Below are 22329 nucleotides of genomic sequence, written 5' to 3'. Positions count from 1 at the left end.
TGTTTCAGATCGAGAGCTGAGATGAGATCGAGAGCTTCAGGTGTTTCAGATCGAGACTTCTGAATTTGAGAGGCGAGAATGAAGTCGAGATCGGGAGCGAGATAGGGAGGAGGCGTCTGAAAGCAATTTCAGAGTCACACTTTTCACTTAAAATTCAGATGATTTTAAGAGGTTTTAAGCTCTTAATTTGAAAAAAAAAACAAACAGTCTGAAATGGTATATGTCTGACCGAATCAGACTTCAGACGTAATTAAGAGGCAAAATTTGAAAAACAAACAGGCCCTAAGTGGTCAGAATGATTAAGAGGCTCTCATGATATAGTGCAAAATAAAATATAATTGTTTGGTAATTGTTTACAATGAAATTACAGTGTTGAATGGTTAAGGCAGACCCATGATACAAAATCATTCAGAGAGTTTTAGAACCATTAAGAGATAAACTTTTTTTTGCCAAACAAAATTCATCTCTTAACGATTCAGAAATTGCCTCTTAATTCAATTTATTTTATAGTCACTTTTAAAAATAATATCCTTAGAAAACAGCATGGTTTTAATTATATTTTACACGTTTATAATTAGTTATTTAATTCATTTTATATTCTTACGTTTTTATTTTACACCCTTATCACACTATCATACATAAACCTTATATTAACCAAAATATTTTCAAAAAAAATATGTTTCTCTTTCTATAAATTATATCATTATAATCATCTCGACAATACTTTCAAAATGAGCCAAACATTAAATATTATTTGATTTAATAATTTTATTAAATATAATAAATACGTAAAAATTATTTTTAATATTTACACTTTATAATCTCATAGTCACAAATTAAAATAAACAACTACAAGGATATAAAGTGTAAGTATTAAAAATAATTTTTACAAAAATATTCAATATTAGCCTCATATTGAAAATATTGACGAGACAATTAAAATGATATGATTTATAAAAAGAGAAACGTATATTTTTCGATATATTTTAGTTAATATATGGTAATATAAGAATGGTGTAAAATAAAAAAGCAAGAAAATAAAATAATTAAATAACTAATTATAAAAGTATAAAATGTAATCAATATTCAATTTTTGCACAAATTTTCTTGCATATGCATAATTCTCTCTTTTTTTTTTTTTACTATGCAATCGCTATTTTAAAAACCTAAAATGATTATAAAGTAAATTTAATTGAATAGGTCGACAAAATTTTGTCAATTTCCCAAAATAAAGCTCAACCTAGTACATCTCCATGCATCATCTTGCGGTACATTTATTTTTATGGCTCATTTATTAGTTTATATAGTTTCAGTTCATTTATTTATTAATAAATAATATAACATTTTTTTTAAATTAATAAAATGTAGTTTACTTGGAATAATGATAATCTTTTTCTCAATCGATATAACAAAGTTTCGGAATTTTATATTTTGTATTAATTTGACTCATAACCTGTTGATTTTATAACATATGATGATGTGAAATTCCTGTTCATGAAAGGTTTACAAAGTGCGTGATAAACTTCACATCATCCGTAAAAAGTTACAAAATCGATAGGTTATTGGTCAAAATGGGTAAAATGTAAAAAAATTAGAAACTTTATTATAAGAAAGAGAATTTGAACTTTTGTACATGTATTATGTTGCATCGCACGAACAAACTTAGAACATGTTGTTAGTAGCTTGATGAGACTCACAACTTATTCGATCAGTTATATATGATTGTTTGGTAGTGGTTTGATCATATATAAAGTAGCATATTCGGTAAGGTTTTAAAGGGAACTTTATACATAAAGCTAAGTCTCCCTGTTAAAAAACACATTTTTTTTTCCTAATCTATACAGACAACTTTATCCATGTAATATATTGTTTTAAAATTGAACCACGAAGCAGGTTTTTAAATTGTTATGCAAGTTAAAAGGCCGACTACAGAGCCCAAATATGTGGACTATAGGCCCAAAAAAGCTTTATAAAAATCTAAAGGACGAAAGAGCCCTCCAGATCTATTGATGACCATGGAATTCATTTTCTGTTCACCATCATTCTGGTAACCCCTGGTAACATCTTCTATACAAAATGATAAAGGCTTCATTCAGAGGAGGCTACGACGCCGACAATTCCGATGCCTCCGCCTCTGTCGTAGTTAACACCGGCGGTATCAACCTACGAGCTTCCACCACCGGCGACACCTTCGTTAATGGTCCTTCTTTAAATGGCCTTACCCTATCCGTAGAAAACCCAGGATTCTTCAACGTGGACTATAACGTCCAGAAAAAGGTACGATTATAGTGATTTCGTTTGAATTTCAACTAGATTTTTCCATTTTTAGCTAATACGATGTTTTCCTATGTAAGTAGGATGTACGATTCCAATTCATGAATACTGTTCGGGTTAATGAGAAGCCGTTGAACTTGACATACACACATTCGTTGGTTGAGGATCGGACGGCATTGGACGGTACGCTCTTGTTGGATTCTAATCATAAGGTTTCGGCGAACTATGGATTTGAGTCGGGGAATTGTAAGGTGAAGTACACTTACATGCATGGAGGTGTGATGACGATTGAGCCGTGTTATGATTTTGCGGAGAATTCGTGGGACTTAGCGGTATCAAGGAGGATTTATGATGGCAGTGTGGTTAGGGGTTCTTATCATTCGTCCACTAGGATTTTGGGGTTGGATTGGAAAATTAATTCCTCTACTAATGGAAATATCAAGGTAAAGTGTCTCTGTACTTGCTGTTCACAGCAGTTATTTGATGTCATTTGTGTAATTTTTGAATTTGAAAGAAGTAAGAACTAGGCATGAAGTCCATCAGCTTATAGTTTCAGGTTATATTATATGATAGTCAAGAATGGCCACAGTAGCTCTCGTCATTGTAATGACAAGGTCCTTAGTCCTTACAGTGCCTATTTGGAACAGTTGAGCTTAGAACGGTCACTAGAAATTTTATTGGTTGTGGATTTATTTAATGTATAATAACTATTCAAATGTTCAAGTAGTAACAGAGGAATTGGTGAAATCCCTGTAAACCTATATATCCTTTGATACTTGATAGTACTGAAGAAAAAAGTATTTGGGACTTAATCTTGTTCAGTTAAAGCAAAGCGAACTATCTATGGATCATATGGCAAGAAAAACCAACAACACTTGTCCAATAAAAAAGAACACTCACCTTATCCGATCTATGTTGGAAAGAGAACAAAGTAGTCTGTTCCTCTATTGGATCGTTTATTCGACACAGAGCTAGATTCGTTCATTGGAATACTGGCAAACAGAAAATTCACATTATGTTGTCACTACGATACGTGCTCTTGATACTAGAATACTGATAAGTGCCTAGTATAATGGCTGTAACTAGGATGCAACCCTGTTGAAAATGTCAGCAGTAGAGCTAAACTTGTTTGAGAGATTCTTGTAGTTTTGCTATGCATGGACAAACTAAGATCATATTCTGAAGTGTTCTCAGCAGATTCATGTGTTCATAGCTCAACTGCATTACAATCTCTTTCTATATCTACTAAGGACTTGATAGTGAGGTTTGGGAAAGGACAAGACAAGAAAATAGACGATACCGGTTTTCCTCCTTATCATCACCAAGGCACAAATTTTTTGTGCCCAATTTCACGTTTCCGCTTGAAGACTATGTCCTTAGTCGTTTTTCACAACAAATTAGGGAGTATTGTTTGCACTTTAGTCATCCAGTAGAAAGCCTCAGTTGCCCTTCTCATGTCATTTCATATAAAGAGAGCATGCTATGATGTAAACTTAGCATATTAAAGGACGGGCATTTGGGGGAACATAATTTGGTGTGCTCTGAATAGATGCAAGGATGTTGATGAACCGGAAAATTCTTTTAGCACTAGATGAGCCATTCGTTGGTAAACATAAGGCAACGATCTGGATAGATTATCCTTTTAGTGGGTCACTATTATAATTGGTCAGCCAACACGAATTAGTTATGAGGATGTTGATCTACCGACATGAATTGAAGCTCTATGAGTATTATCATCATCATCATATTTGTTTTTTGCATTTCTGGAAATTATCTAAAAGAGTGCATAAGAAGCACAAATTGATAAGCCATACATCAGTAAATGACGAGTGAAATACACATTGGTAATGGGTCACGTATCCTTATTTTTTGGTTGCAAGATGTTCATTTTCTTGAATGGTTGCAAGATTGTTCTGCCATCAAGGGTTTCTACCTTGCTTCACCATAACATAAAAGCAGGGTTGCTTGCTAATATACGTTGCTATGTTATTTAATATTTCTCGACTTCTCGTGTGGGTATATATATGAAAGAGAAAAAAAAAGCAATATACTTGACATCAAGACTGCTGTTTGGTTGGTTTTCCATCAAGTCCTCTATGACTAAAGTTGTTTGTGTGGATGAGTATGTGTGTATAGATTGGGAAGGTTTTTGTTTGGGAGGGTTTTTTCTTAGATGAAAGGAGCGTGTTCTTTAATTGGGAGGGGTAGGTTTGGAAAAAAACTTGGCTTTCCCCTAGAAGTTTACTAAATATGCCGCTCCTACATCATTAAGCCACTACCATACAGCCATGTAAATAAGTTGTGTGTCCCATTAAGCTCATTAAGCTGCTAACAAACAAGCCCTTAAACTAATTTATTTGGATTCCTAATTGAAACTTGAACGTAATGAAAGATGATAAAATTATGGGCAGTGTATAAGTTTGAGGCTCCAGCCATTAGCAAAAGGGAGCCGAGGGTCTGATGAAGCCTGCTAGCTACGGCTTTACGCAGCAATTCTTAACCTTTTCCTATTGCAGATCACTATAGGCTTTCATTTTTCACTAGGTAAAACTTCCACAAGGCACATTTTCATCACAACTCTGTAATTGAACAGGAGTTTTGGTGCTCTATTGCTTATCAGTTTGATTAAAGGACCGTGACCAATTAAATCGAAGTTTCTCAAGCAGCATGGAGGAAATATATATTTAATATTTTGATCCAAGAAACAAAGCGGACTTGTTTTCTCTCTCGAGGATTGAACTTCTCTTGAGAGAAGCTTCTCTTATTCTCTTTTCTAAATCATTGACTGTTGGGTGCCTTCACCTCAAGTGCAGTAATGATCAGTAGTCTCTATTACTTATTAGTATCATTTGAACAATCACAGCAATGCAAGGGATAGCTGCTGATCTTTTTATCGTTCATTTAGCATCCAGTGAAAGATATTGTGTCCGGTTAACTTAGCATTCACTGAACTATCTTGTCTCTGGTTAAGTAGTTGTTTGGTTGCTTGGAATTGGGCATGCTATGTAAAATATTTCTGTGTGAGACCATTTCTGACACTTGGTTCCATGCCTTCCAGCTTTCTGCATCAGTCAATTTAGCAGAGGAGAAAAAGATGCCAAAATTTACTGCTGAGAGTATCTGGGATTTTGAGATGTGATTGCTCCAACTGAGGTACAGTAAAAAGACGCAAAGTTTTGTAGTAATCCTTCCTTTTACTATTATCTTTAAAAATGGAAAGTCAGGGTAGTTCTTGTATATAGCTTATCTGCATAATTTATCCTTTGATGATTCTTGGTTATTGTATGATGCCGCATTCCAGTCGTCGTACCTTTGACCATGAGGCTACATTGCTTGTATAACCAGTGAACCAGAATTACCAAATCAAATTCCTCTATTTTCATCGTCGAATTCTGCATCAATAGATGTGGAATTTTCGAATTTCACCAACTACCTACCAAACCAAACCCAAGACAAGGAATTGTATTTAGTCACTGATCTTCTAACAATATGAGGTTAAGTAGGATTATTTGTTGATGGTTTCCTGTGTCTGCCTTGATTTGGTGAGACTTGATCTTAGATAATGTTCTGTTGTCCAAAACTGGAGTTCTCCCGGTTGCATTCTTGAGTTTAAGTATATATTATTACTTGATTTTTAGAATAATCTGTTTAATCAAATATATTTTTAAATTTGAAGTTGACAATTTTTTAGTTGATAACTAACATATCAGATAGCCAATATTATGTACTTTTAGATTTTTGGTAACATACTTTTATTTCGTTGAATGTTTCATTATCATACAAATCATTTATATATGTATATTAAAATTTCAATGTTATTCACATATTTGTTTATATTGTTTTTTTTTCTTGTTTAAATTATTTAAATGTGATTTACAATTTAGAAACACAAAATAATAAAATTACTAAACTTAATATAAAGTATTAATTAATATAATAATCTTATTATAAATATAGAGCCTAACGTTTTGATCTTCAAATGCTAAAGCTACGGTTGATAATCTTTTTTATTTATTTATTATTATTAGTGTCAAGAGTCTTGGGGGCCGTTTGGTTCACGGAATTCAAAGGAATTTGATGTAATTGGAATGACAAATTCTTTTGACTAAATTCCAATTCCTTTGTTTGGTTTATTTCTTGAATGGATGGAATCCTTCAAATTCCATTGAATTCCACAAGTTAATGAATTCATCATTCCTTGGCATAATGGAAGGAATTGAATTCCATCACCATCCACCACGATCATGTTACTATTGTTCATGATGCCTCACTCTTAACCCCCACCACTGATGTCGCTGCCACCCACCTTACCCCACCCTAACCACTATGTCACTACTATTGTCATCACACCCACCCACCCTCCGGTCACTCACTACACATCCCTACTACGATTATGCTACTAACGTTAGTGTCACTCCCCTAACCTAACCCCCACCACCACAACATTATTGTCGTCGTCACAACTGCCACTCACCCTACCGCACCTACCCTAACCACCACTAGCCACTATGTCACTATTGTCGTCATCATACCCACCCACTCCCAATCACCCTGACCATCATCCCACCACTATCATCGTCACAACTGTCACTGATCCCCACCTCCCTGCCCCTGCCGCCCTTAACCTAACCCTCCACCCCCACACTACTATTGTCGCCTTCACAACCGCCATTCACTCGCACCCCACCCTACCCCAGCCCACCACTAAACACCATGCCACTATTATTGTCGTCATACCCACCCACTCCCTGGCTCCAGCCTCCCGACCATTATCCCACCACTAGCATCATCACAGCTACCACCCCGCCACCTACCCCTACCCACCCTACCGTCCTGCCTTTCCCCCACCCTATCTTACCCTATTCTAACATATCACTAACCACCATCCTACCACTGTAGTCATCACAGCTATCACACTGCCACCTATTGCCCCACTCTGGCTTCAAACCCACTGGCTCGCCCCACCCCTACCTGCCCGCAACAATCCCCACCTATGGAGCAGGGTAGGGAAGAAGTGGTGGGGGAAGGGCGGGTGATAGTTGTGACGACGACATTAGTGACATGGTGGCTGGTAGGGTGTGTGGCGGGGCGATGGAAGGGGTAGTCCATACAAAGATGATTGTTCCAATTCTATTGAGAGATTTCATTCCAATTCCTACCAACCAAACACATGGTCAAATTCCATCAAATTCTATCCCAATTCCTTCAAAATCAAATTCCTTTGATGGATTCCAATTCCATCAAATTCCATTATGTGAACCAAACACCCCCTTAATTGAATAGATATGGTGGCGTCATTTATGTGGTTTGTGGAAAAAGGTTTAAGGTTTGTAGTTTGTCTTTAGTGGTATGTTGGAGGAAAGGTGTAAATGATATACTATAGGGTTTTTGGCCTAGCGGTGGTATCGTAGTCTTTGGCCTCCTAAGAGGTCAGAGTTTAAACCTCACTAAATGTGAGAATGATGTGTGAGTTTATTTGTTGCATTTGCCACATATAAATATCATATATTTCAAAAAAAAAAAATTGTAAATGATATGAGTCAACTTGAGTATTGATATATTTGATTTGAACTCGGTAGCCATTTTTAAGCTCGAATTTGACTAGAAAACTTGTGAATTTTCTAACTCGATTGCAATTTTTTGAACCCGAGTTTAAACTCATTTGATGCTAAAACAAACTCGAACTCGAATTAAGATCGAATCAAATTCAACTGTTGAAATTTATGAAATTTTAGGATCTTTTTTTATAATTTATAAAACTCAAAGGTAAACTTTATAAAACTCAAGGATGCACCTCAAATTTCATCATAAAAAACGTTAAAATTACAAACTCCAATCAGTTATTTTTCTTTTTACAACATCTTGTCGTCTTTCCTTTAGCATCTTTTTCCTAATATGGGATAACTTTATCATTTAGTATCTCTCATATAATGTGGGACAACTTTATAAACACTTTTATAATTATTTTTTTGTCTTTTCTTAATTATGATTTTAATGAAAAAAATAATTGATTAATTTTTATAGTTAAAAGATATACAAATTTGATCAAATATATAAAAAATGTACGACATTTTTATTTTTATTGTTAAGTTTATTAATAAATTTTTACATTCTATTTTATAAATTACATTATAAAACTAATTATATATAAAAAAATCAAGTATGAGCTCTTTTAGTCGAGTATTGGGTTGCTCGACTTGACTCGTTAGTATGTCGAGTCGAGCTCGAGTTCAACCGAGCCTATTCGAGTCGAGTGTTGACCAAGTCGATCTCGAGTAACTTGCAAATTGTATCGTATCATTTTACACCTCTATGTTGGAGATGCTCTAAGTGGCCATTGGTTTGACGTAATTTTTTTAGGGATTTGGATGTTTTGATGTTTTTGGTTTGTACAATTTGTAATTGAATTGAATTTCGTTTACTATAAATAATTTACAAAACCAAGTAAGACTGATTATTACAAAACGTATGTTTTTAACAAATTCTAAAATATTATTACAAATAAAATGTTATAAAATCTCGTAAAATACCAACTATCTTGTAGATTTTGAAATCTCATTTTGTGGAATTTAATTAAATCTCGAAATTTCAATTTCACACTTTCATTTAAACCAAATTTGGAATTTGAAATAGAATCTAATTCCATCTTTTTAGTGATTGTTTGTTTATCTATTAATAGTTTCATTAAAAGACAATATCTGAATCGTTAAGAGGTAAATATTGTTTGACAAAAAAAAATCTGACTCTTAATAATTCTAAAACCCTCTGAATGATTTTGTATCATAGGTCTCCTTTAACCATTAAGCGTCCTAATTTCATAGTAAACAATTACTAAACACTTATATTTTATTTTACACTATATCATAACAGCCTCCTAATCATTCTAACTACTTAATCATTATGTACCAAACCATTCAACAATTGTTAGACAGCCTCTTATTGTGATATAAGAATTTGATTTTTTTAATAAATAAAATACTTTAATAAATTCATTGAATGAATTTTAGAAGCGCAGGAAATAAGATGACCAGATCATATAACAAGTTAATATTTCACAACTCATATCTTTTGAGTTGCAACATTGTTTGTAAGAAAAATAATACAAAATAGTGACGACTTTCGTGATCATTTTGACCACGTGGGATAAAACCAAAAAATGAATTTAGCATAGGAGGGTAGATGCAGGAAACAGTGCAGGGAAGGATCCAATTTTTTTTTATTAAATGATCATTCAGCTTATTTGGTTATAAGAAACAAATATCTTTTACAACATTATAAAATATATATAGTGGTACGTAACAAATCGATACGGTACCAAAATGCCTTTGACATAACGGTATGTGAGACATTGGCATTTTAAGAGGTCAAGGGTTCAAACTTCACCAAAGATGATAAGAGTGTGTGAACTTATGTGTGCTATTTGTTGTATATAATCATTATATACTTTAAAAAGAACAAATCGATACGGTTATGTCTTTCACGAACCTAAATTTTTTTACACGACGACAGAGGAATGAAAGGGTGGCATGTGCCACCATAACTATTGAACTGAGTTTGTCCCTGATATCGTGTTCAGTTGATCATCGCCTAAACTTTATTCATATTTTGTTATAAGTAACCACTCCTCAAACATGTCATGTTAAATGAGAACCAATAAATCTTGATAACCAATTTGTTCGACTACTCAAGAATTGTAGCCTAACAAACAACACACGGACTTTAAGGAAACGAGATCCAATTAGTGCTACGCCAAATAAATCAAATCAAACCAAACCAAACAAGTTCAATATGTTATACATGGAGGTTTGGGACAAAGGATGTATGCAAACCCAAAATTAATACCAAAAAGTAGAGATGGTGTTTTTGTAGGTTATGTTTGATACATGAAACAAGACAGGATAGAACAAAATAAAACTCATTGTCCAACCTTGGGTGCGACATGGAACAGGACAAGAACTCACTGTTCCACGTTTGACGCGACAAGGGACAGAGACGAGAAATGGGACAGCGTGGGACAAAAAAGACTTTTCTTGTTCCACCAAAACATGTGGAACAAGATGGAACAAGAATTAGATAGAAACTAAGATAGCACTAATCTCATTTAATACATATACCTTAATATGTTATTTGTTTTACTGTTCATCACCGATAGTCACAGCCTCTACCACCAGTGGTAGCCTCTATGGGCCAACTCCACCTCCTCTTCCACTACAACCACCACATCCACAACCATCGTCGACCACCGACCACCACCTCCACAACCACCACTACCACCGTCGACCACCTTCACCTCCTGCTCTACTACAACAACCACCGACCACCACCGTCTATCGTCACCGCCACTACGACCTAGGCTACCTCACCATAACCACCACCACCACCATCGGCTACTGCTACCACTGCCCACCACTACCACCTCACCTCCACAACCACCCATCACCACCACCACCACCACCACCAATGCCTCTACCTCTACAACCATTGTTGTTGCAACAATATTTTATCTTGCGTTCGTCAATTGATAAGTATCTTCTAAACAGAATAAAACATAATTCCTCCTTTCTACCAATCAAGTTTTTTTGAACTACCATCAATTATATCAAATTTCGTATTGTTATGTATTTCTGTATACAAAAATTCTGTAAAAATGTTTAAATTAAATTAAAGTATTTACTTTATTTGTATTAATTATAACTATTATATGATATATAAAATCATCAAATAACTTTTTGAGACAACTTGTCTTAGCTCTGTCATGTCAAGTCCTAGACTTACCAAAACACAAACACATTTTCCATCTAGTCCTATCCTTTGGTCATGTCCAATCATTTATGTGTACCAAATGCTATCGTAAAAGACAATGGAACAAGTATGACAAGGAATACTAAAATAAATACAAGGTTGGTTAAAGAGTTGAAACTTATATTTTTATTGTTTAAATAATAGAGTCAACCATCACCAATTCCATTCAAATTAAGATAAGTTGTTGTCTTCTCTATTGTTTGCTAGATTAACATCAGCCAAATTTTAAAATGGCCAAACATCTAACTAAATCAAGTAACTTAACATCCAAAAGAAAATCAATTTGTTTAAGCCACCTTCTAAATGTGTGACACATGTGTTCATTTGAAATTGGGCCTTGGTTCCTAGCCTCCCATAAGATCAAAGGTAAGGTGTCTCAATGAATATTTAGTGTATATAAATATTATATATTTTGAAAACAATTATATTTCATACATCGAGATGAACGGTGGTCATCTAATGCCCATCAACTTAATCGAGTGCAAGGGTAAAGGACGAGGGCTAACAGTAGCTTCTCCAAAGACCAATGTAAAACGAGGAACTCGAACCAAAGCTCAGACAAGTTTGTGGAGTCGGTGCCAACTCGAAAAACCATGCACGCTAGACCTCATCTCTCACCACCAAGGAGCAATGCTAGGAGGGACAAAAGGCCTTCCAATATATAATTCCAACATACACCAATCACTGTCTACTCATGGTTAACCTCATGATCCATCAAACCTTCAAGAATCACAGGATTCGAAGACCTAAATTGGTAACTGAGGGTATGTTTGGCATGCAAGACAGTACAATTCAGAACAAGAACTTGTCTTGCCTGTGGTATGACAATTAAACTGGGACTTGACGGGACCGAGTGGAACAAAAATGCATTTTTTTCCTGTCCCACCAAAAATAATAGAACAAAATCAAGAAATTGAACAATCTTGATAAATTAGTAAACTACTCATACCATGTTAAATCCCTAAGACCTTTCACAATTCTTTCACCTCCTACCTCACTATAGCCCATCCAATCCAGCCATATACGGTCCTGCCTGTGTAACTAACGCACCCTAAAAGAGAAGCGAGCAGGAAATTAATACAATCCAACTCTCCTTTCACATGGGTTCTCCAGGATGTTACTACTTAGCCTGGCCTTGGATTGCCCAAGACAGCCCCCAGTGACAGAAGAAAGGAGATCCCTATGAGCACATTTTCAACTATGCATTTCTCCTACGTGAGCTCAAGCACAATGACTGAACCCACCCTGCATAATCACAGGGAAAGGCTATTATGCTGTAAACTGGGTCTTTAGTGTTTGATTTTCTAGAAAGATGGCCTCATATTTTTACTCATGTCTCTTTTCTTATCACTTCCTAAGTAACATACACGACACAAATCTTCAAGCATGTGAAGTTGTGAGACACTAAAATTCCCAACGTCAGGGTAGAAAACTACAAATTGCAAAGGCAAACGGTATGCATACCACCAATGACAAGATTCAGATACTGAACAACAAAAAAGTTTCTGACTGACATAAAAATCAGTAAGCAACAATCAACATCCTCTAAAAGCTCCATATTTGAGCTGTGAATGACTCAAAACTAGCATTTGTTTATAATTAAACAAATCAATCACTCATCAACTAGATAAAATATTGAACATGACATTTGTATCACTTACCTTCTTGACAAGGTCCGGCACCGGATGAAACATATGGTATCTGTGTTGATGAGAGCTATCGGCTACCTGTTTGTTGTATCATGTCAATGAAATGACGTATAGCGGTCTTATTCGATACCTATCCCAGATAACTTATGTCCTAACTTCTTTTGCAGCCTCGGCTTCAATACTGACTAAACCAAGCTCCTTCTCAATTTTTGACCAAGCAACCAAAAGATTAGGAGGGAACTTCTTCCTCATCGTCCTGATCATCCCTTTGGCATCCTTGGTTCTTGACTTTTTTGCTAATCCTTCAACCAAATACTTCAGTGTATTGAAATCTGGTATCTTGTTGACCTTCACACTGTGTTTAAAGACCTTATACCCAGTCTCAAACTGCTCATTCTTACACAAATAAAACAATAAAGTCCTAAATGTGGCAGCATTTGGGTTACAACAGTTCTCTTCCAGCTTGTCATACACCTCCTTGGCTTCCTTCATCATCCCCTTTTTACAGTAACAAGTCATCAGGTAATTGTAACTTATGGTATCAGGTTTTTGCCCCGAATTGCTCATTTCCTCGATCATTGTCTTGATGTTCTCAGGATCACCGTCAACTGCATTAAATAGCCTAACGTTGTTTGCTGCAACATCTACCAAACACCCTCTATTCACCATCTCATCCCAAATCCTCTCAGCTTCAGTGGCATTTCCTTTCTTATACAATGAATGTATTATTGATGTATAAATAACCCCAGAAATCTGAATACCCTTTTTGTCCATTTCTTTCAATCTATCAATCGCCTTTTCAGGCTTACCGGCATCGCAAAAAGACTTAACCAGTATACCATACGAATAGTCATCCGGTTGGAACCCATACTTTGCTGGCATTTCGTCAAACAGGTGTGGGGCACGATCAAAATTCTTCGAATTCACACATGCCATGAGCAATGCATTGAATGATATGGTTGATCTAGGGGTTTTTAGAGCTTCCATCTGATTATATGTATTGAGGGCGTGCTCAAACATGCCAGCGATGCCGTACGATCGAATGAGTGAAGACAGGAAGGGCTCATCAGTAATTCGAGGATCGCTTTTGTGGGATTCGATTAGAGCTTCTATATCGGAGAAACGATGAGACTTTGCGAGGCGGCGGACTGTGATCTGTTGGGCATGGTGTGTGGACCCCGGGGACGATGCGGAGTAGTTGGATTTGACGGTTGAGTAGATGTCTAAGGCTTTATCGGTATTGTGTTCCGTTCTGAGTTTCGATTTGGCTTTGGAAATAGTCATGGAAGCTGAGACTGTGGCATTGGTGGTGGTGGTGGCGGGGACGGTAGCGATGGCGGTTGACAGATGGCGGGCGCGGCGGAGGAGAGCAGAAGACGACGACAAGGCCATGTCTAGGGTTTTGGGTTTAGCAAGGAAATGGAAGCTTTTGGGTTTAGTGTTGTGGATAGGCGGCTGCTCCTAGCCTCCTACCATATGAGCAGTTTGGGCCTTTGTTGGGCCAATGGGTTTTAACCCAACCAAATTACTATTTATAATAAATTTGACTTTGAAGGTTAACAACCAAATTTATAAATAGATTTTCTTGTTTTACGAACTCAATAATTTGTACAGATTTATAAACCAGTTTTTATGTGTTATTACATATATACAACACTATTGATAAAAATATAGTGTTTATAAAATACTATTTTATATGTAAGTTTAGAACTGTTTTTTTTCCACACACAAAACAACCATTAAAATTTTACAAACGAAACAATTTCATACTTTTACACATGTTATGAAAATAGGTTTTATAAGCTTGTATGTTTTAAGGGTTTAGGGGGGGTTTTTGGGATTGCTTATAAAAATAACTTATTGACTTATTTCGGTGTGACACCGGTAATAAGCACTTTTGAGTGTTTGGATAAACAACTTATACCGGTGTCAAACCAGTAATAAGAAGTTTTTGAAAAAGTTAAATTCTTCTGACTTATAATAAGTTGATAAATGCTTTTATAGAAAAACATAAGTTGTTTTAAATAAGCAATCTTAAACACCCCCTTAATTGTAAATGAGTATACTTCTATTACTAATAATATTTTAGCTGATATAACAAATATATTAATGTGTTTTCCAATCGACAATTATGGCAAAATGCATGATTCAAAATAAGGACCAAAAAGTGAAAAATATGAAAAGAAAGTTATAGGGGTCGGCTAGTCAATCCATGAAAGGGTTCATCTTTCATCTGTAATTATGCTAAAAATGTTAAATGAGCGTGTCGTTTTGGAAATCACAATTGGGAAAGAGCTTTAATGCGATTATATGATTCCCATTAAGTAGAACTACAAGTCTGTAACATCATATCCTACAAAGACATGGGAGAAAATATTTCATATATCCTACAAATGTTAAACGAGCGTATCGTTTTGTGATTTAAACTGAGTTGTATATTTATGTTTGACACAATATGCTCAATATAAACAATACATGTTTTAGTATTTTATAAAAGAGATATCCATGATATATTGTCAGAGCATTTTTAATAATTTCACCAAAACGAAGAATCAAAAGTCAAAATCTCCAATAGAAAATTCATGGCCATCTCCAACATTTTCTCCATTTTAGAGACTACAGTATCAATTATATTACTAAAACATTCAATACATTTTATAAAATATTATTCATATCTCATATACATTTAATTTCAAGAATTCTCATTGGTAGAAAATATAAAAAAATAATTTTCTTTTACGAGTAATCATTTTCGAGAGTTATTCAAACTTAAAGAATTTCATCTCCCCTCCTACTTTTTACATTGAAAACATTTTAAGAAATCTGTTGAAACTAAAATGTATATTAAAATAGTCTTATAGAAGTAAATGGTAATAACTCGATACATAATGCATGTGTCGTTTTCCATTACTATCCCAAAGTCAATCATGTGTGTGGTAGTGTTTTGTGGGGTACCGTAAAAGTTAAAAGAAAACAATCAATGGAGTGTTAAAGTTTTTGTCAATAGCCTTACCAAACTAAGAGATAGAATACGTTAAAAGAGTGTTCGGTTTAAGTTTAACAACATTTTTCTTACATTATTAGTCCAAAATCACTTTTCGAAAGAAAGAAAATCTTATCTAAGGCTTTATTGTTTCCTATTCATCTTTATCTAAAATTGTTTCTTTAATAAATAAAAAACACTGAGGATTATCAAATCCAACAATATCACTTTTGAAATCCATCATTGAGAGTTCATGGATTAAATTTGGTGTAATTAGTACTTAATGATGGATAAAAAGACAAATTTGAATTGTGTTTTTCAGTTATATCAAAGTAGAGGAAGGTTCGGTTGGAAACCTATTTTGTGTTCAAGTTGAGGGACAAAGGAGATCACGACACATGTGCCTGTTTATTCTCACTCGTCGTAAATAGTAAACGCGATTTTTTTACACCATTTAAGATGAATGATGTAGTATTAATGATGAATATCCCATGAATATTTGCACGTGACACTTTTTTTTCCATGATTTACAACGGGACATAAGTTTGCAATTAACTCTGCTCTACCAAAATAAGTCAGATATTAAGAAACCCTAATTTAAATTTGTTATAGATTTATTTTTCGTTGGATAATTTGAGTTTACGGACATGGATTTGTGTTTTGATTGAAAAAAGTCTTGTTTGTGAAATTTGAGAAATTTTCACTTTAAAAACAAAAAACGACAAAAGGAAGAGAAATCATACTTTTGCCTTTAAATTTGATTGGTGGGGTTAAGGGTTTGGACTAAAATAGTATGAAATCCAATTATATTGAATCAATAATTAAGGAATGATTTTTGTAATTTAGCAAATGGTTGATTGTCATAAAAACAAAAATAAAACCACTATAGAGGGGTTTTTTATATTAACCTAAATAACCACATGAAAAAAATGAGTTTTAAATTATAGCCACCTTAAAAGTTTTTGGCATGTCGTAAATTTGACACCGTAAGTCACTTTTCTTGCGGTATCAAATACTTCTGACATATTATATGTTAAAAAAATGATGGCGTCGTAAAAATAGATTTCAAAATCGCAAGTTGCAGTTCCAAATGACAGGCCGCTGCTTGTGGTTCCTTTTTTAGAGGGGATATGTGTTGTATAGGTTGCATGTTTTTTTAGTCTTTGTATGCATCACGTAGAAACCAAAAGTTAAATTGCATATTTGTGTTGGAGGAACGTAAAAGAAGGTAAACGGAGTATGGGAGTATGATTCAACCGTTTTGCCGTAACGTTGGATAATGTTGAACCCGAACGTTACATATTTGAGATTGGTTATTTATGTGATGAATATGTAACGTCCTTTAAAAAAAAGAAACCACAAGCTGCGACCTCTTACAACACCACAACACACGTGGTTTGTGGTGTCAAATTTACGGGATACCTGGCCTTCTGCAAATTTTTTTTTGAGGTGGCTAAAATTTAAAACTTCTCTTTCCATGTGTTATTTAGGTTAATGTCCCAATAGAGGAATAGGAGCAATGCATTGGGACATAATTGACCTAAAAAAAGTCAACTATGTCCCAAGATAAAAAGCATTTCCCTCCTGAAAATTGAAATGATGCAAACTGCAAAGTATCAAAGTTGGACATAATTTCAGATATAAAAGTCAACAATGACAGTAAATTAAATTTAGAAAAACAGCAAGTTGGCATAGGTTGACTCCTAAGCAAATGGAAATCCAGACTCCCATCAATTTCCTTTTTCTTTCTGGATTTAATTATACAAATAGAGATGAAATATTAATTTACATCAAGCTAGTAAAAAAATAAATATAAAATCCATATTACTAATTTAAGCTAATTACTACAGACAAGAGTTACCACACTAGAAATTGCCAAGGCAAAGAAAATCTGGGCCATCGGTGCCAAGTGCCTACTGCGTCCCCATGTCTTTTCCGGTGAATTCGCCACTGCCTGCTCTGCCACCACGTCCAAATGACGAAACAGCAGCTGTAACGTCAAGGCTGCCGCCAATGGATGTCATCAGAGCCGACAGACCGTTGGTTGTTCCACCACCAGCCGCCATACCTAACCCGAGAAAATCAAGAGTGGTATGCTTAGGCCCGTATACGGATGGAGTCCCCATCATGAGCTCTTCCAAACCAGACCTCCCATCATAGCCCACACCGAGCCCCAGCCCAATGGATGCACCACCATCTGTGTCATCTCGCTGCCCAGCATCAAGCCCATAACCCCTGAGTAGTGATGCACCGGAGGCAGATGCACCCATCTGAGCAGCTTTCTGAAGTAATGCTGTTGCTGACATGGTGGGCTGAGGTGGAGGAGCATATTGCCGGAGCTCCTGTCCCGCTGTCCTGAAAATCGAGGATCCCTGGTTGGTAGATAAGCATAGTGATATAGTTTCTTGAGCTGAAGATGGTAGTGTAAGATCGGGTGTTTGCGTAGGCTGAGTCATAGATCGAATTAGGTCTTTGTATCCAGTTGTTTGAGGTTGTGGTTGTGGCTGTAAGGTTTTGGATGCAGTTGATGATGCAAATAGGCTTGCAAATACACTGCTGCTTGTGCTTCCTGTATTGGTTGAGCTGCAGCTGCCACTAGAGCTTCCCGTTAACCCTGCTACCAGTTGTGATGGATTCTCCAAAACAGGTCTAGAATCATTATTGGACTTGGAAATTTCTGGTAAATCTGCAGGCAGACAAGCATTGTATACAAGTATTTCCTTTTTAGCGATATTTACTTGTAATGAATCTTTAAATGAAATCAGAGAATTGATTGTTGGTCTTAATGTATATAAGATGCAAGGAAACTCAAAGCAAATGACAAAACAACTCAACTCCAACACGAAGCAGAAGAAGCACAAAAATTTGTTGCTTTCTTTATGATAGAATTAATGGTGCTTGTTAAAACCTTAGACTTGTTATACCTGGAGTTTTTGCAATACACAAAACTGAAGATGTTACAGGCACTGCAGGGGTGGTGGTGGTGGGTGGAGGTGGCGGCAGTGATGCTGGTGGCGGTGGTGGAGGCGGTGATGCTGTTGAGGTTGATTGTGGTGCTGATTCTATCAATAGAGGCTTCGGGTCTTCATCTTTCTTGGAAGGTTCATCCTCTGCCTGACCCTTAGCACTCTCCACGGCTAATGCGTCACAAAATGCTCTGTGGGTAATAAAGCTATCCCTCCTTCACATAAACCAAAAAAATCTTCAACATTCAAACACAAATCCGCCTGCACGTTTTAAGCCAACAATGAAAGATTTCATAAACATCTAACCTCGAAAACAAAGTCCCACAATCGCATTTATACTCTCTGGTTCCACATATCTTCAGATGAGCCTTCCAATCAGACTGAACTGCATACTTTTTCGAGCACTGATCACATTTCCACTTCTTCTCACCATGCTTCCTACAGAAGTGCTTTTTGATCCCCGTGAGGTCGCCCAACGCCCGTGATGGATCATGGTGAACACATGATGGCTCGGGACATACATAGACTCTCTTCCTAATCTCTTTGCTTGTCCTCTGTTTAAGCTTCCATGGCAGATTATGTCCCCTTCTATGGAGTTGCAAGTTCTGGTCTCTCTGAAACCCCTTATTGCAAATTTCGCAAACAAATCGGTTTGTAGCCATTAAAGTCTTGGGAGATAGGGCAATCACCTCTGCATCTGGATCTATATGTTTTAAGCAGGAAAAATTAACTTAATTTTCATATAAATTTCAACATAGCAAGTCCTAACCCTATGATTTTGATATGTATTTGCTAATAGAAGCTTTGCGATGCTTGCTCCAAACAGCATGAATTCATTTTTAGTTGACTGCGTATGGGGATTTGCTCATTAATCTAATACATATACCTCCCAATTAAGGCAACCAGTCCAAAAAACACCCAGATTAAGCAAACAAATTTCAGAATCACAGTTCAATTATTATCAAATTTTGCTGAATCTCAATGTTACCTGGCATGCCGGCTAAATTTCGCTTCCTTTTCACTGGCTTTTCTGGAGGCGCCGCCGTCTGATTGCCCAGAGAAGAAATACTAGCTTCGCCGGATACCGTGGACTCGTTGACGGCCGACGTGTTGTCCAATTCGGTGGTCATGATGACTTAATTACTAGGGTTTTGCTTCAACTTCCGTTTAGGAAAAAGGAGATTTCTAATGAAATCAAAGTATTTCAAACGCTTTTACTTTTTCTAGGGTTAGCTACCAAACTTAAGCAATACTCTCTATCAATCAATCCAGCATCGATCGTCTCTACAAACCAAAACTCAAATCAATCAAGGAGCTAACAAATCCCATATCACACAATCAGGTAACGCTGGATTTAGCTTCAAACAGTGGGAAAACAAGGGTTTCAGACATTTTCCCTAAATTTTAGCCATATTGATCACACCACAGTGCTAGAAACAGACCACTAGAATCCGAATTTAACGCCGAAACAAATGAAATCGACAACCGACTAAGAAAAAGTAATGGAAAGATCTTAGTGAAGAAAGTGAAAATCCAGAGAGAGAAAGTGAGCGAGTGCCGAGGGGTTGCAAAAAGTCTTCGTTTATGAATTTTCAATAAAAATAAAATTTTTTGAAAGGGGCCAAATTGGGGATAAACCAAAAACATTTGCTTGCCTAATCATAGTTAAAATTCTAACTCGTGGTTTGTTAACCATGGTCAGATTAGAATAAGGGTTTGTGGTTTCGAAAAGTCAAAGTACTTTTGGTCTTGGCCTTTTCAGTTTGGGACCAATAAGGGTTTTCCACGTGTATTATAAGAATTTTTTAGAAGGTCATCTTAACTTAGTCTATCGCTTTGTTTGTATTATAACATCTCAAATCCTATTCTAATTTTTTTTTAAATTCGATGATGAAACTTTAAAATCTTCAAAATAATAATATATTTAATTTTAATAAAGAATTTATTTTAAAGATTCTAATATTGCTTATATTATTAAAATATTATTTATTTATTTAATAAAATATGTATTTCTAAAAAAATTATGTTGGGAATCATGTTCAAAAGAAGATGAAGTGACAGGATAAAACTCAAGAATCATATAAAAAAACACTTTTCAAATATAATAATTCGACCCTATTGGACTTGAGTTCAAAATTTTCATATTCTGATCTTAAGTTATTTTTCTCTCTATTTCAGAGGCGATGAAAATCGAGACATATACTCGGATTCTCGTTTTACATATTTAAATGAGAGATCGACAGTTATTGACAGTTTAACGATTGTAACCTAATGGATAAGATCGAAGAGTAGTGACAACTGAATCTAAATTCCGAAACATGCAGGTCCAAAGCTCTAGATGTACTCAACGAGAGATAAAAGCCATCTCTGAACACACACGTTCAACGATAGGCCGATGACCAACCAAAGATAGGAGGCACATCTGAACACACATGTTCAGCGATAGGTCAAAGACCAGAGCTATATTTGGACCAGGGTTGAGACTTAACGGATTTCTAAGTCTGAGAAATAGAAGTCTGAACATGCAAGTCCATAATTTCATATGCATTGTTTCATAATTACGACTTAGTAGAATTTCTAGTCTTTACGGATTAACGCCAAGGGGACTAGCCTCTTGGAACCCCGTTAGGGGAGCTGCCTCTAGGACCCCACAAGGGGGCGCGACCTTTTGACCCTCATTTTATGACGATCTAAGATAATAGGAGCAACATTTTTAAATATACAATCTGCACCTCCTAACTCACGTATGTTTGTCTCATCACCATAATCGATTTCAAGTAAATCACAACTACACTAAAATGCTTGATGATACTAAGGGGGTGTTTGTAATTGCTTACTTAAAGTGTTTATTAACTTAAATAGGTGTGATACCGGTAATAAGAAGTTTTTAGTGTTTAGATGAAAAAAAATGAAATACTTATACCGGTTTGGTACCGTAATAAAAGGTTTTTGGTAAGTTACTCTCTTCTAACTTATTTATTTATTTCGATGTGATACCAGTAATAATGAGTTTTTAGTGTTTGGATGGAAAAAAATACATACTTATGGGCTTATTACGTTTTCGTACAGTCATAAGCTAATCTAAACATTTTTTAGAAGAAGTCCAATTTGACACTACATAAGTTAATAAACACTTTTACAAAAAAAAAAATATATATATATATATATATATATATATATATAAGTTTATTTTAAATAAGCAATTTTAAACACTCCGAAATCACCAACATTTTATTGGTGAAAATATATTAAAAAATATTTCTCTTTCATTTTAATCGCTTATAGGATTTTCTCCAAATTTGGAGATTTCTTACACTCTCTTTCATACTTTATCCAATTTAGAAAAAGATTTGGAGAATCCGGTAGAAGAAAAAAACATGTCCAAAATCCCTAAAGGTCTTGTTTAACAAAAATAAGTTAGCTTATTTTCTTGGTACATCGTTTGGATGCTGATAAACTAGCTTATTGAAACGCTACTTGAAATAACGTTTTGGTAGCTTATTATCACTTTTTTCAATTATAACTTTCATTAATATTAATATTATTTTGTTTATATTAATTATAAATAAATATTAATTAATTATTAATTATTGATTATACAATATTCATTAATATTATTTACTAACTAATTACAATACTTAATAATTATATCAAT

General features: G+C 35.2%; 3 protein-coding genes across 3 annotated transcripts; 1 reads left to right on the top strand and 2 right to left on the bottom strand.

The window, feature by feature from the left end:
• Positions 1 to 1999: 1999 nt before the first annotated feature.
• LOC112520521 (outer envelope pore protein 24, chloroplastic-like) lies at positions 2000 to 5790 on the top strand. Its single transcript, XM_025128980.1, has 3 exons — positions 2000 to 2277; positions 2358 to 2717; positions 5333 to 5790. The coding sequence occupies exons 1-3, from the start codon at positions 2077 to 2079 to the stop codon at positions 5411 to 5413; spliced, it is 642 nt and encodes a 213-aa protein (XP_024984748.1). The 5' UTR covers positions 2000 to 2076; the 3' UTR covers positions 5414 to 5790.
• Positions 5791 to 12561: 6771 nt separating this feature from the next.
• Positions 12562 to 14117, bottom strand: LOC112517970 (pentatricopeptide repeat-containing protein At4g36680, mitochondrial-like). The gene has a single exon (XM_025125479.1). It carries the CDS (start codon positions 14115 to 14117, stop codon positions 12870 to 12872), a length of 1248 nt encoding a protein of 415 aa, XP_024981247.1. The 3' UTR covers positions 12562 to 12869.
• A 3285-nt stretch (positions 14118 to 17402) lies between these two features.
• On the bottom strand, positions 17403 to 20215 carry LOC112507844 (protein indeterminate-domain 2-like). The gene is made up of 4 exons (XM_025112575.1): positions 19663 to 20215; positions 18981 to 19377; positions 18633 to 18889; positions 17403 to 18394 (listed from the first exon to the last, which is right to left on the bottom strand). The coding sequence occupies exons 1-4, from the start codon at positions 19802 to 19804 to the stop codon at positions 17622 to 17624; spliced, it is 1569 nt and encodes a 522-aa protein (XP_024968343.1). The 5' UTR covers positions 19805 to 20215; the 3' UTR covers positions 17403 to 17621.
• Between the last annotated feature and the right edge of the window lie 2114 nt (positions 20216 to 22329).

This window comes from Cynara cardunculus, assembly GCF_001531365.2.
Source record: "Cynara cardunculus var. scolymus isolate 2C chromosome LG 1, CcrdV1, whole genome shotgun sequence".
Taxonomy (NCBI): Eukaryota; Viridiplantae; Streptophyta; class Magnoliopsida; order Asterales; family Asteraceae; genus Cynara; species Cynara cardunculus.
Note: the sequence above shows the minus strand (reverse complement) of the source record. Positions and strands in the feature narration are given on the sequence as shown.

Excerpts from the sequence above, each read along its gene's own strand:
- LOC112520521 (XM_025128980.1), top strand. The coding sequence starts at position 2,077 with ATGATAAAGGCTTCATTCAGAGGAGGCTACGACGCCGACAATTCCGAT. Across the intron at positions 2,278-2,357 it reads ACTATAACGTCCAGAAAAAG|GATGTACGATTCCAATTCAT; the intron begins GTACGATTATAG and ends CTATGTAAGTAG. Across the intron at positions 2,718-5,332 it reads CTACTAATGGAAATATCAAG|CTTTCTGCATCAGTCAATTT; the intron begins GTAAAGTGTCTC and ends CATGCCTTCCAG.
- LOC112517970 (XM_025125479.1), bottom strand. The coding sequence starts at position 14,117 with ATGGCCTTGTCGTCGTCTTCTGCTCTCCTCCGCCGCGCCCGCCATCTG.
- LOC112507844 (XM_025112575.1), bottom strand. The coding sequence starts at position 19,804 with ATGACCACCGAATTGGACAACACGTCGGCCGTCAACGAGTCCACGGTA. Across the intron at positions 18,890-18,980 it reads TGTGGGACTTTGTTTTCGAG|GAGGGATAGCTTTATTACCC; the intron begins GTTAGATGTTTA and ends GTTTATGTGAAG. Across the intron at positions 18,395-18,632 it reads GTGTATTGCAAAAACTCCAG|ATTTACCAGAAATTTCCAAG; the intron begins GTATAACAAGTC and ends GTCTGCCTGCAG.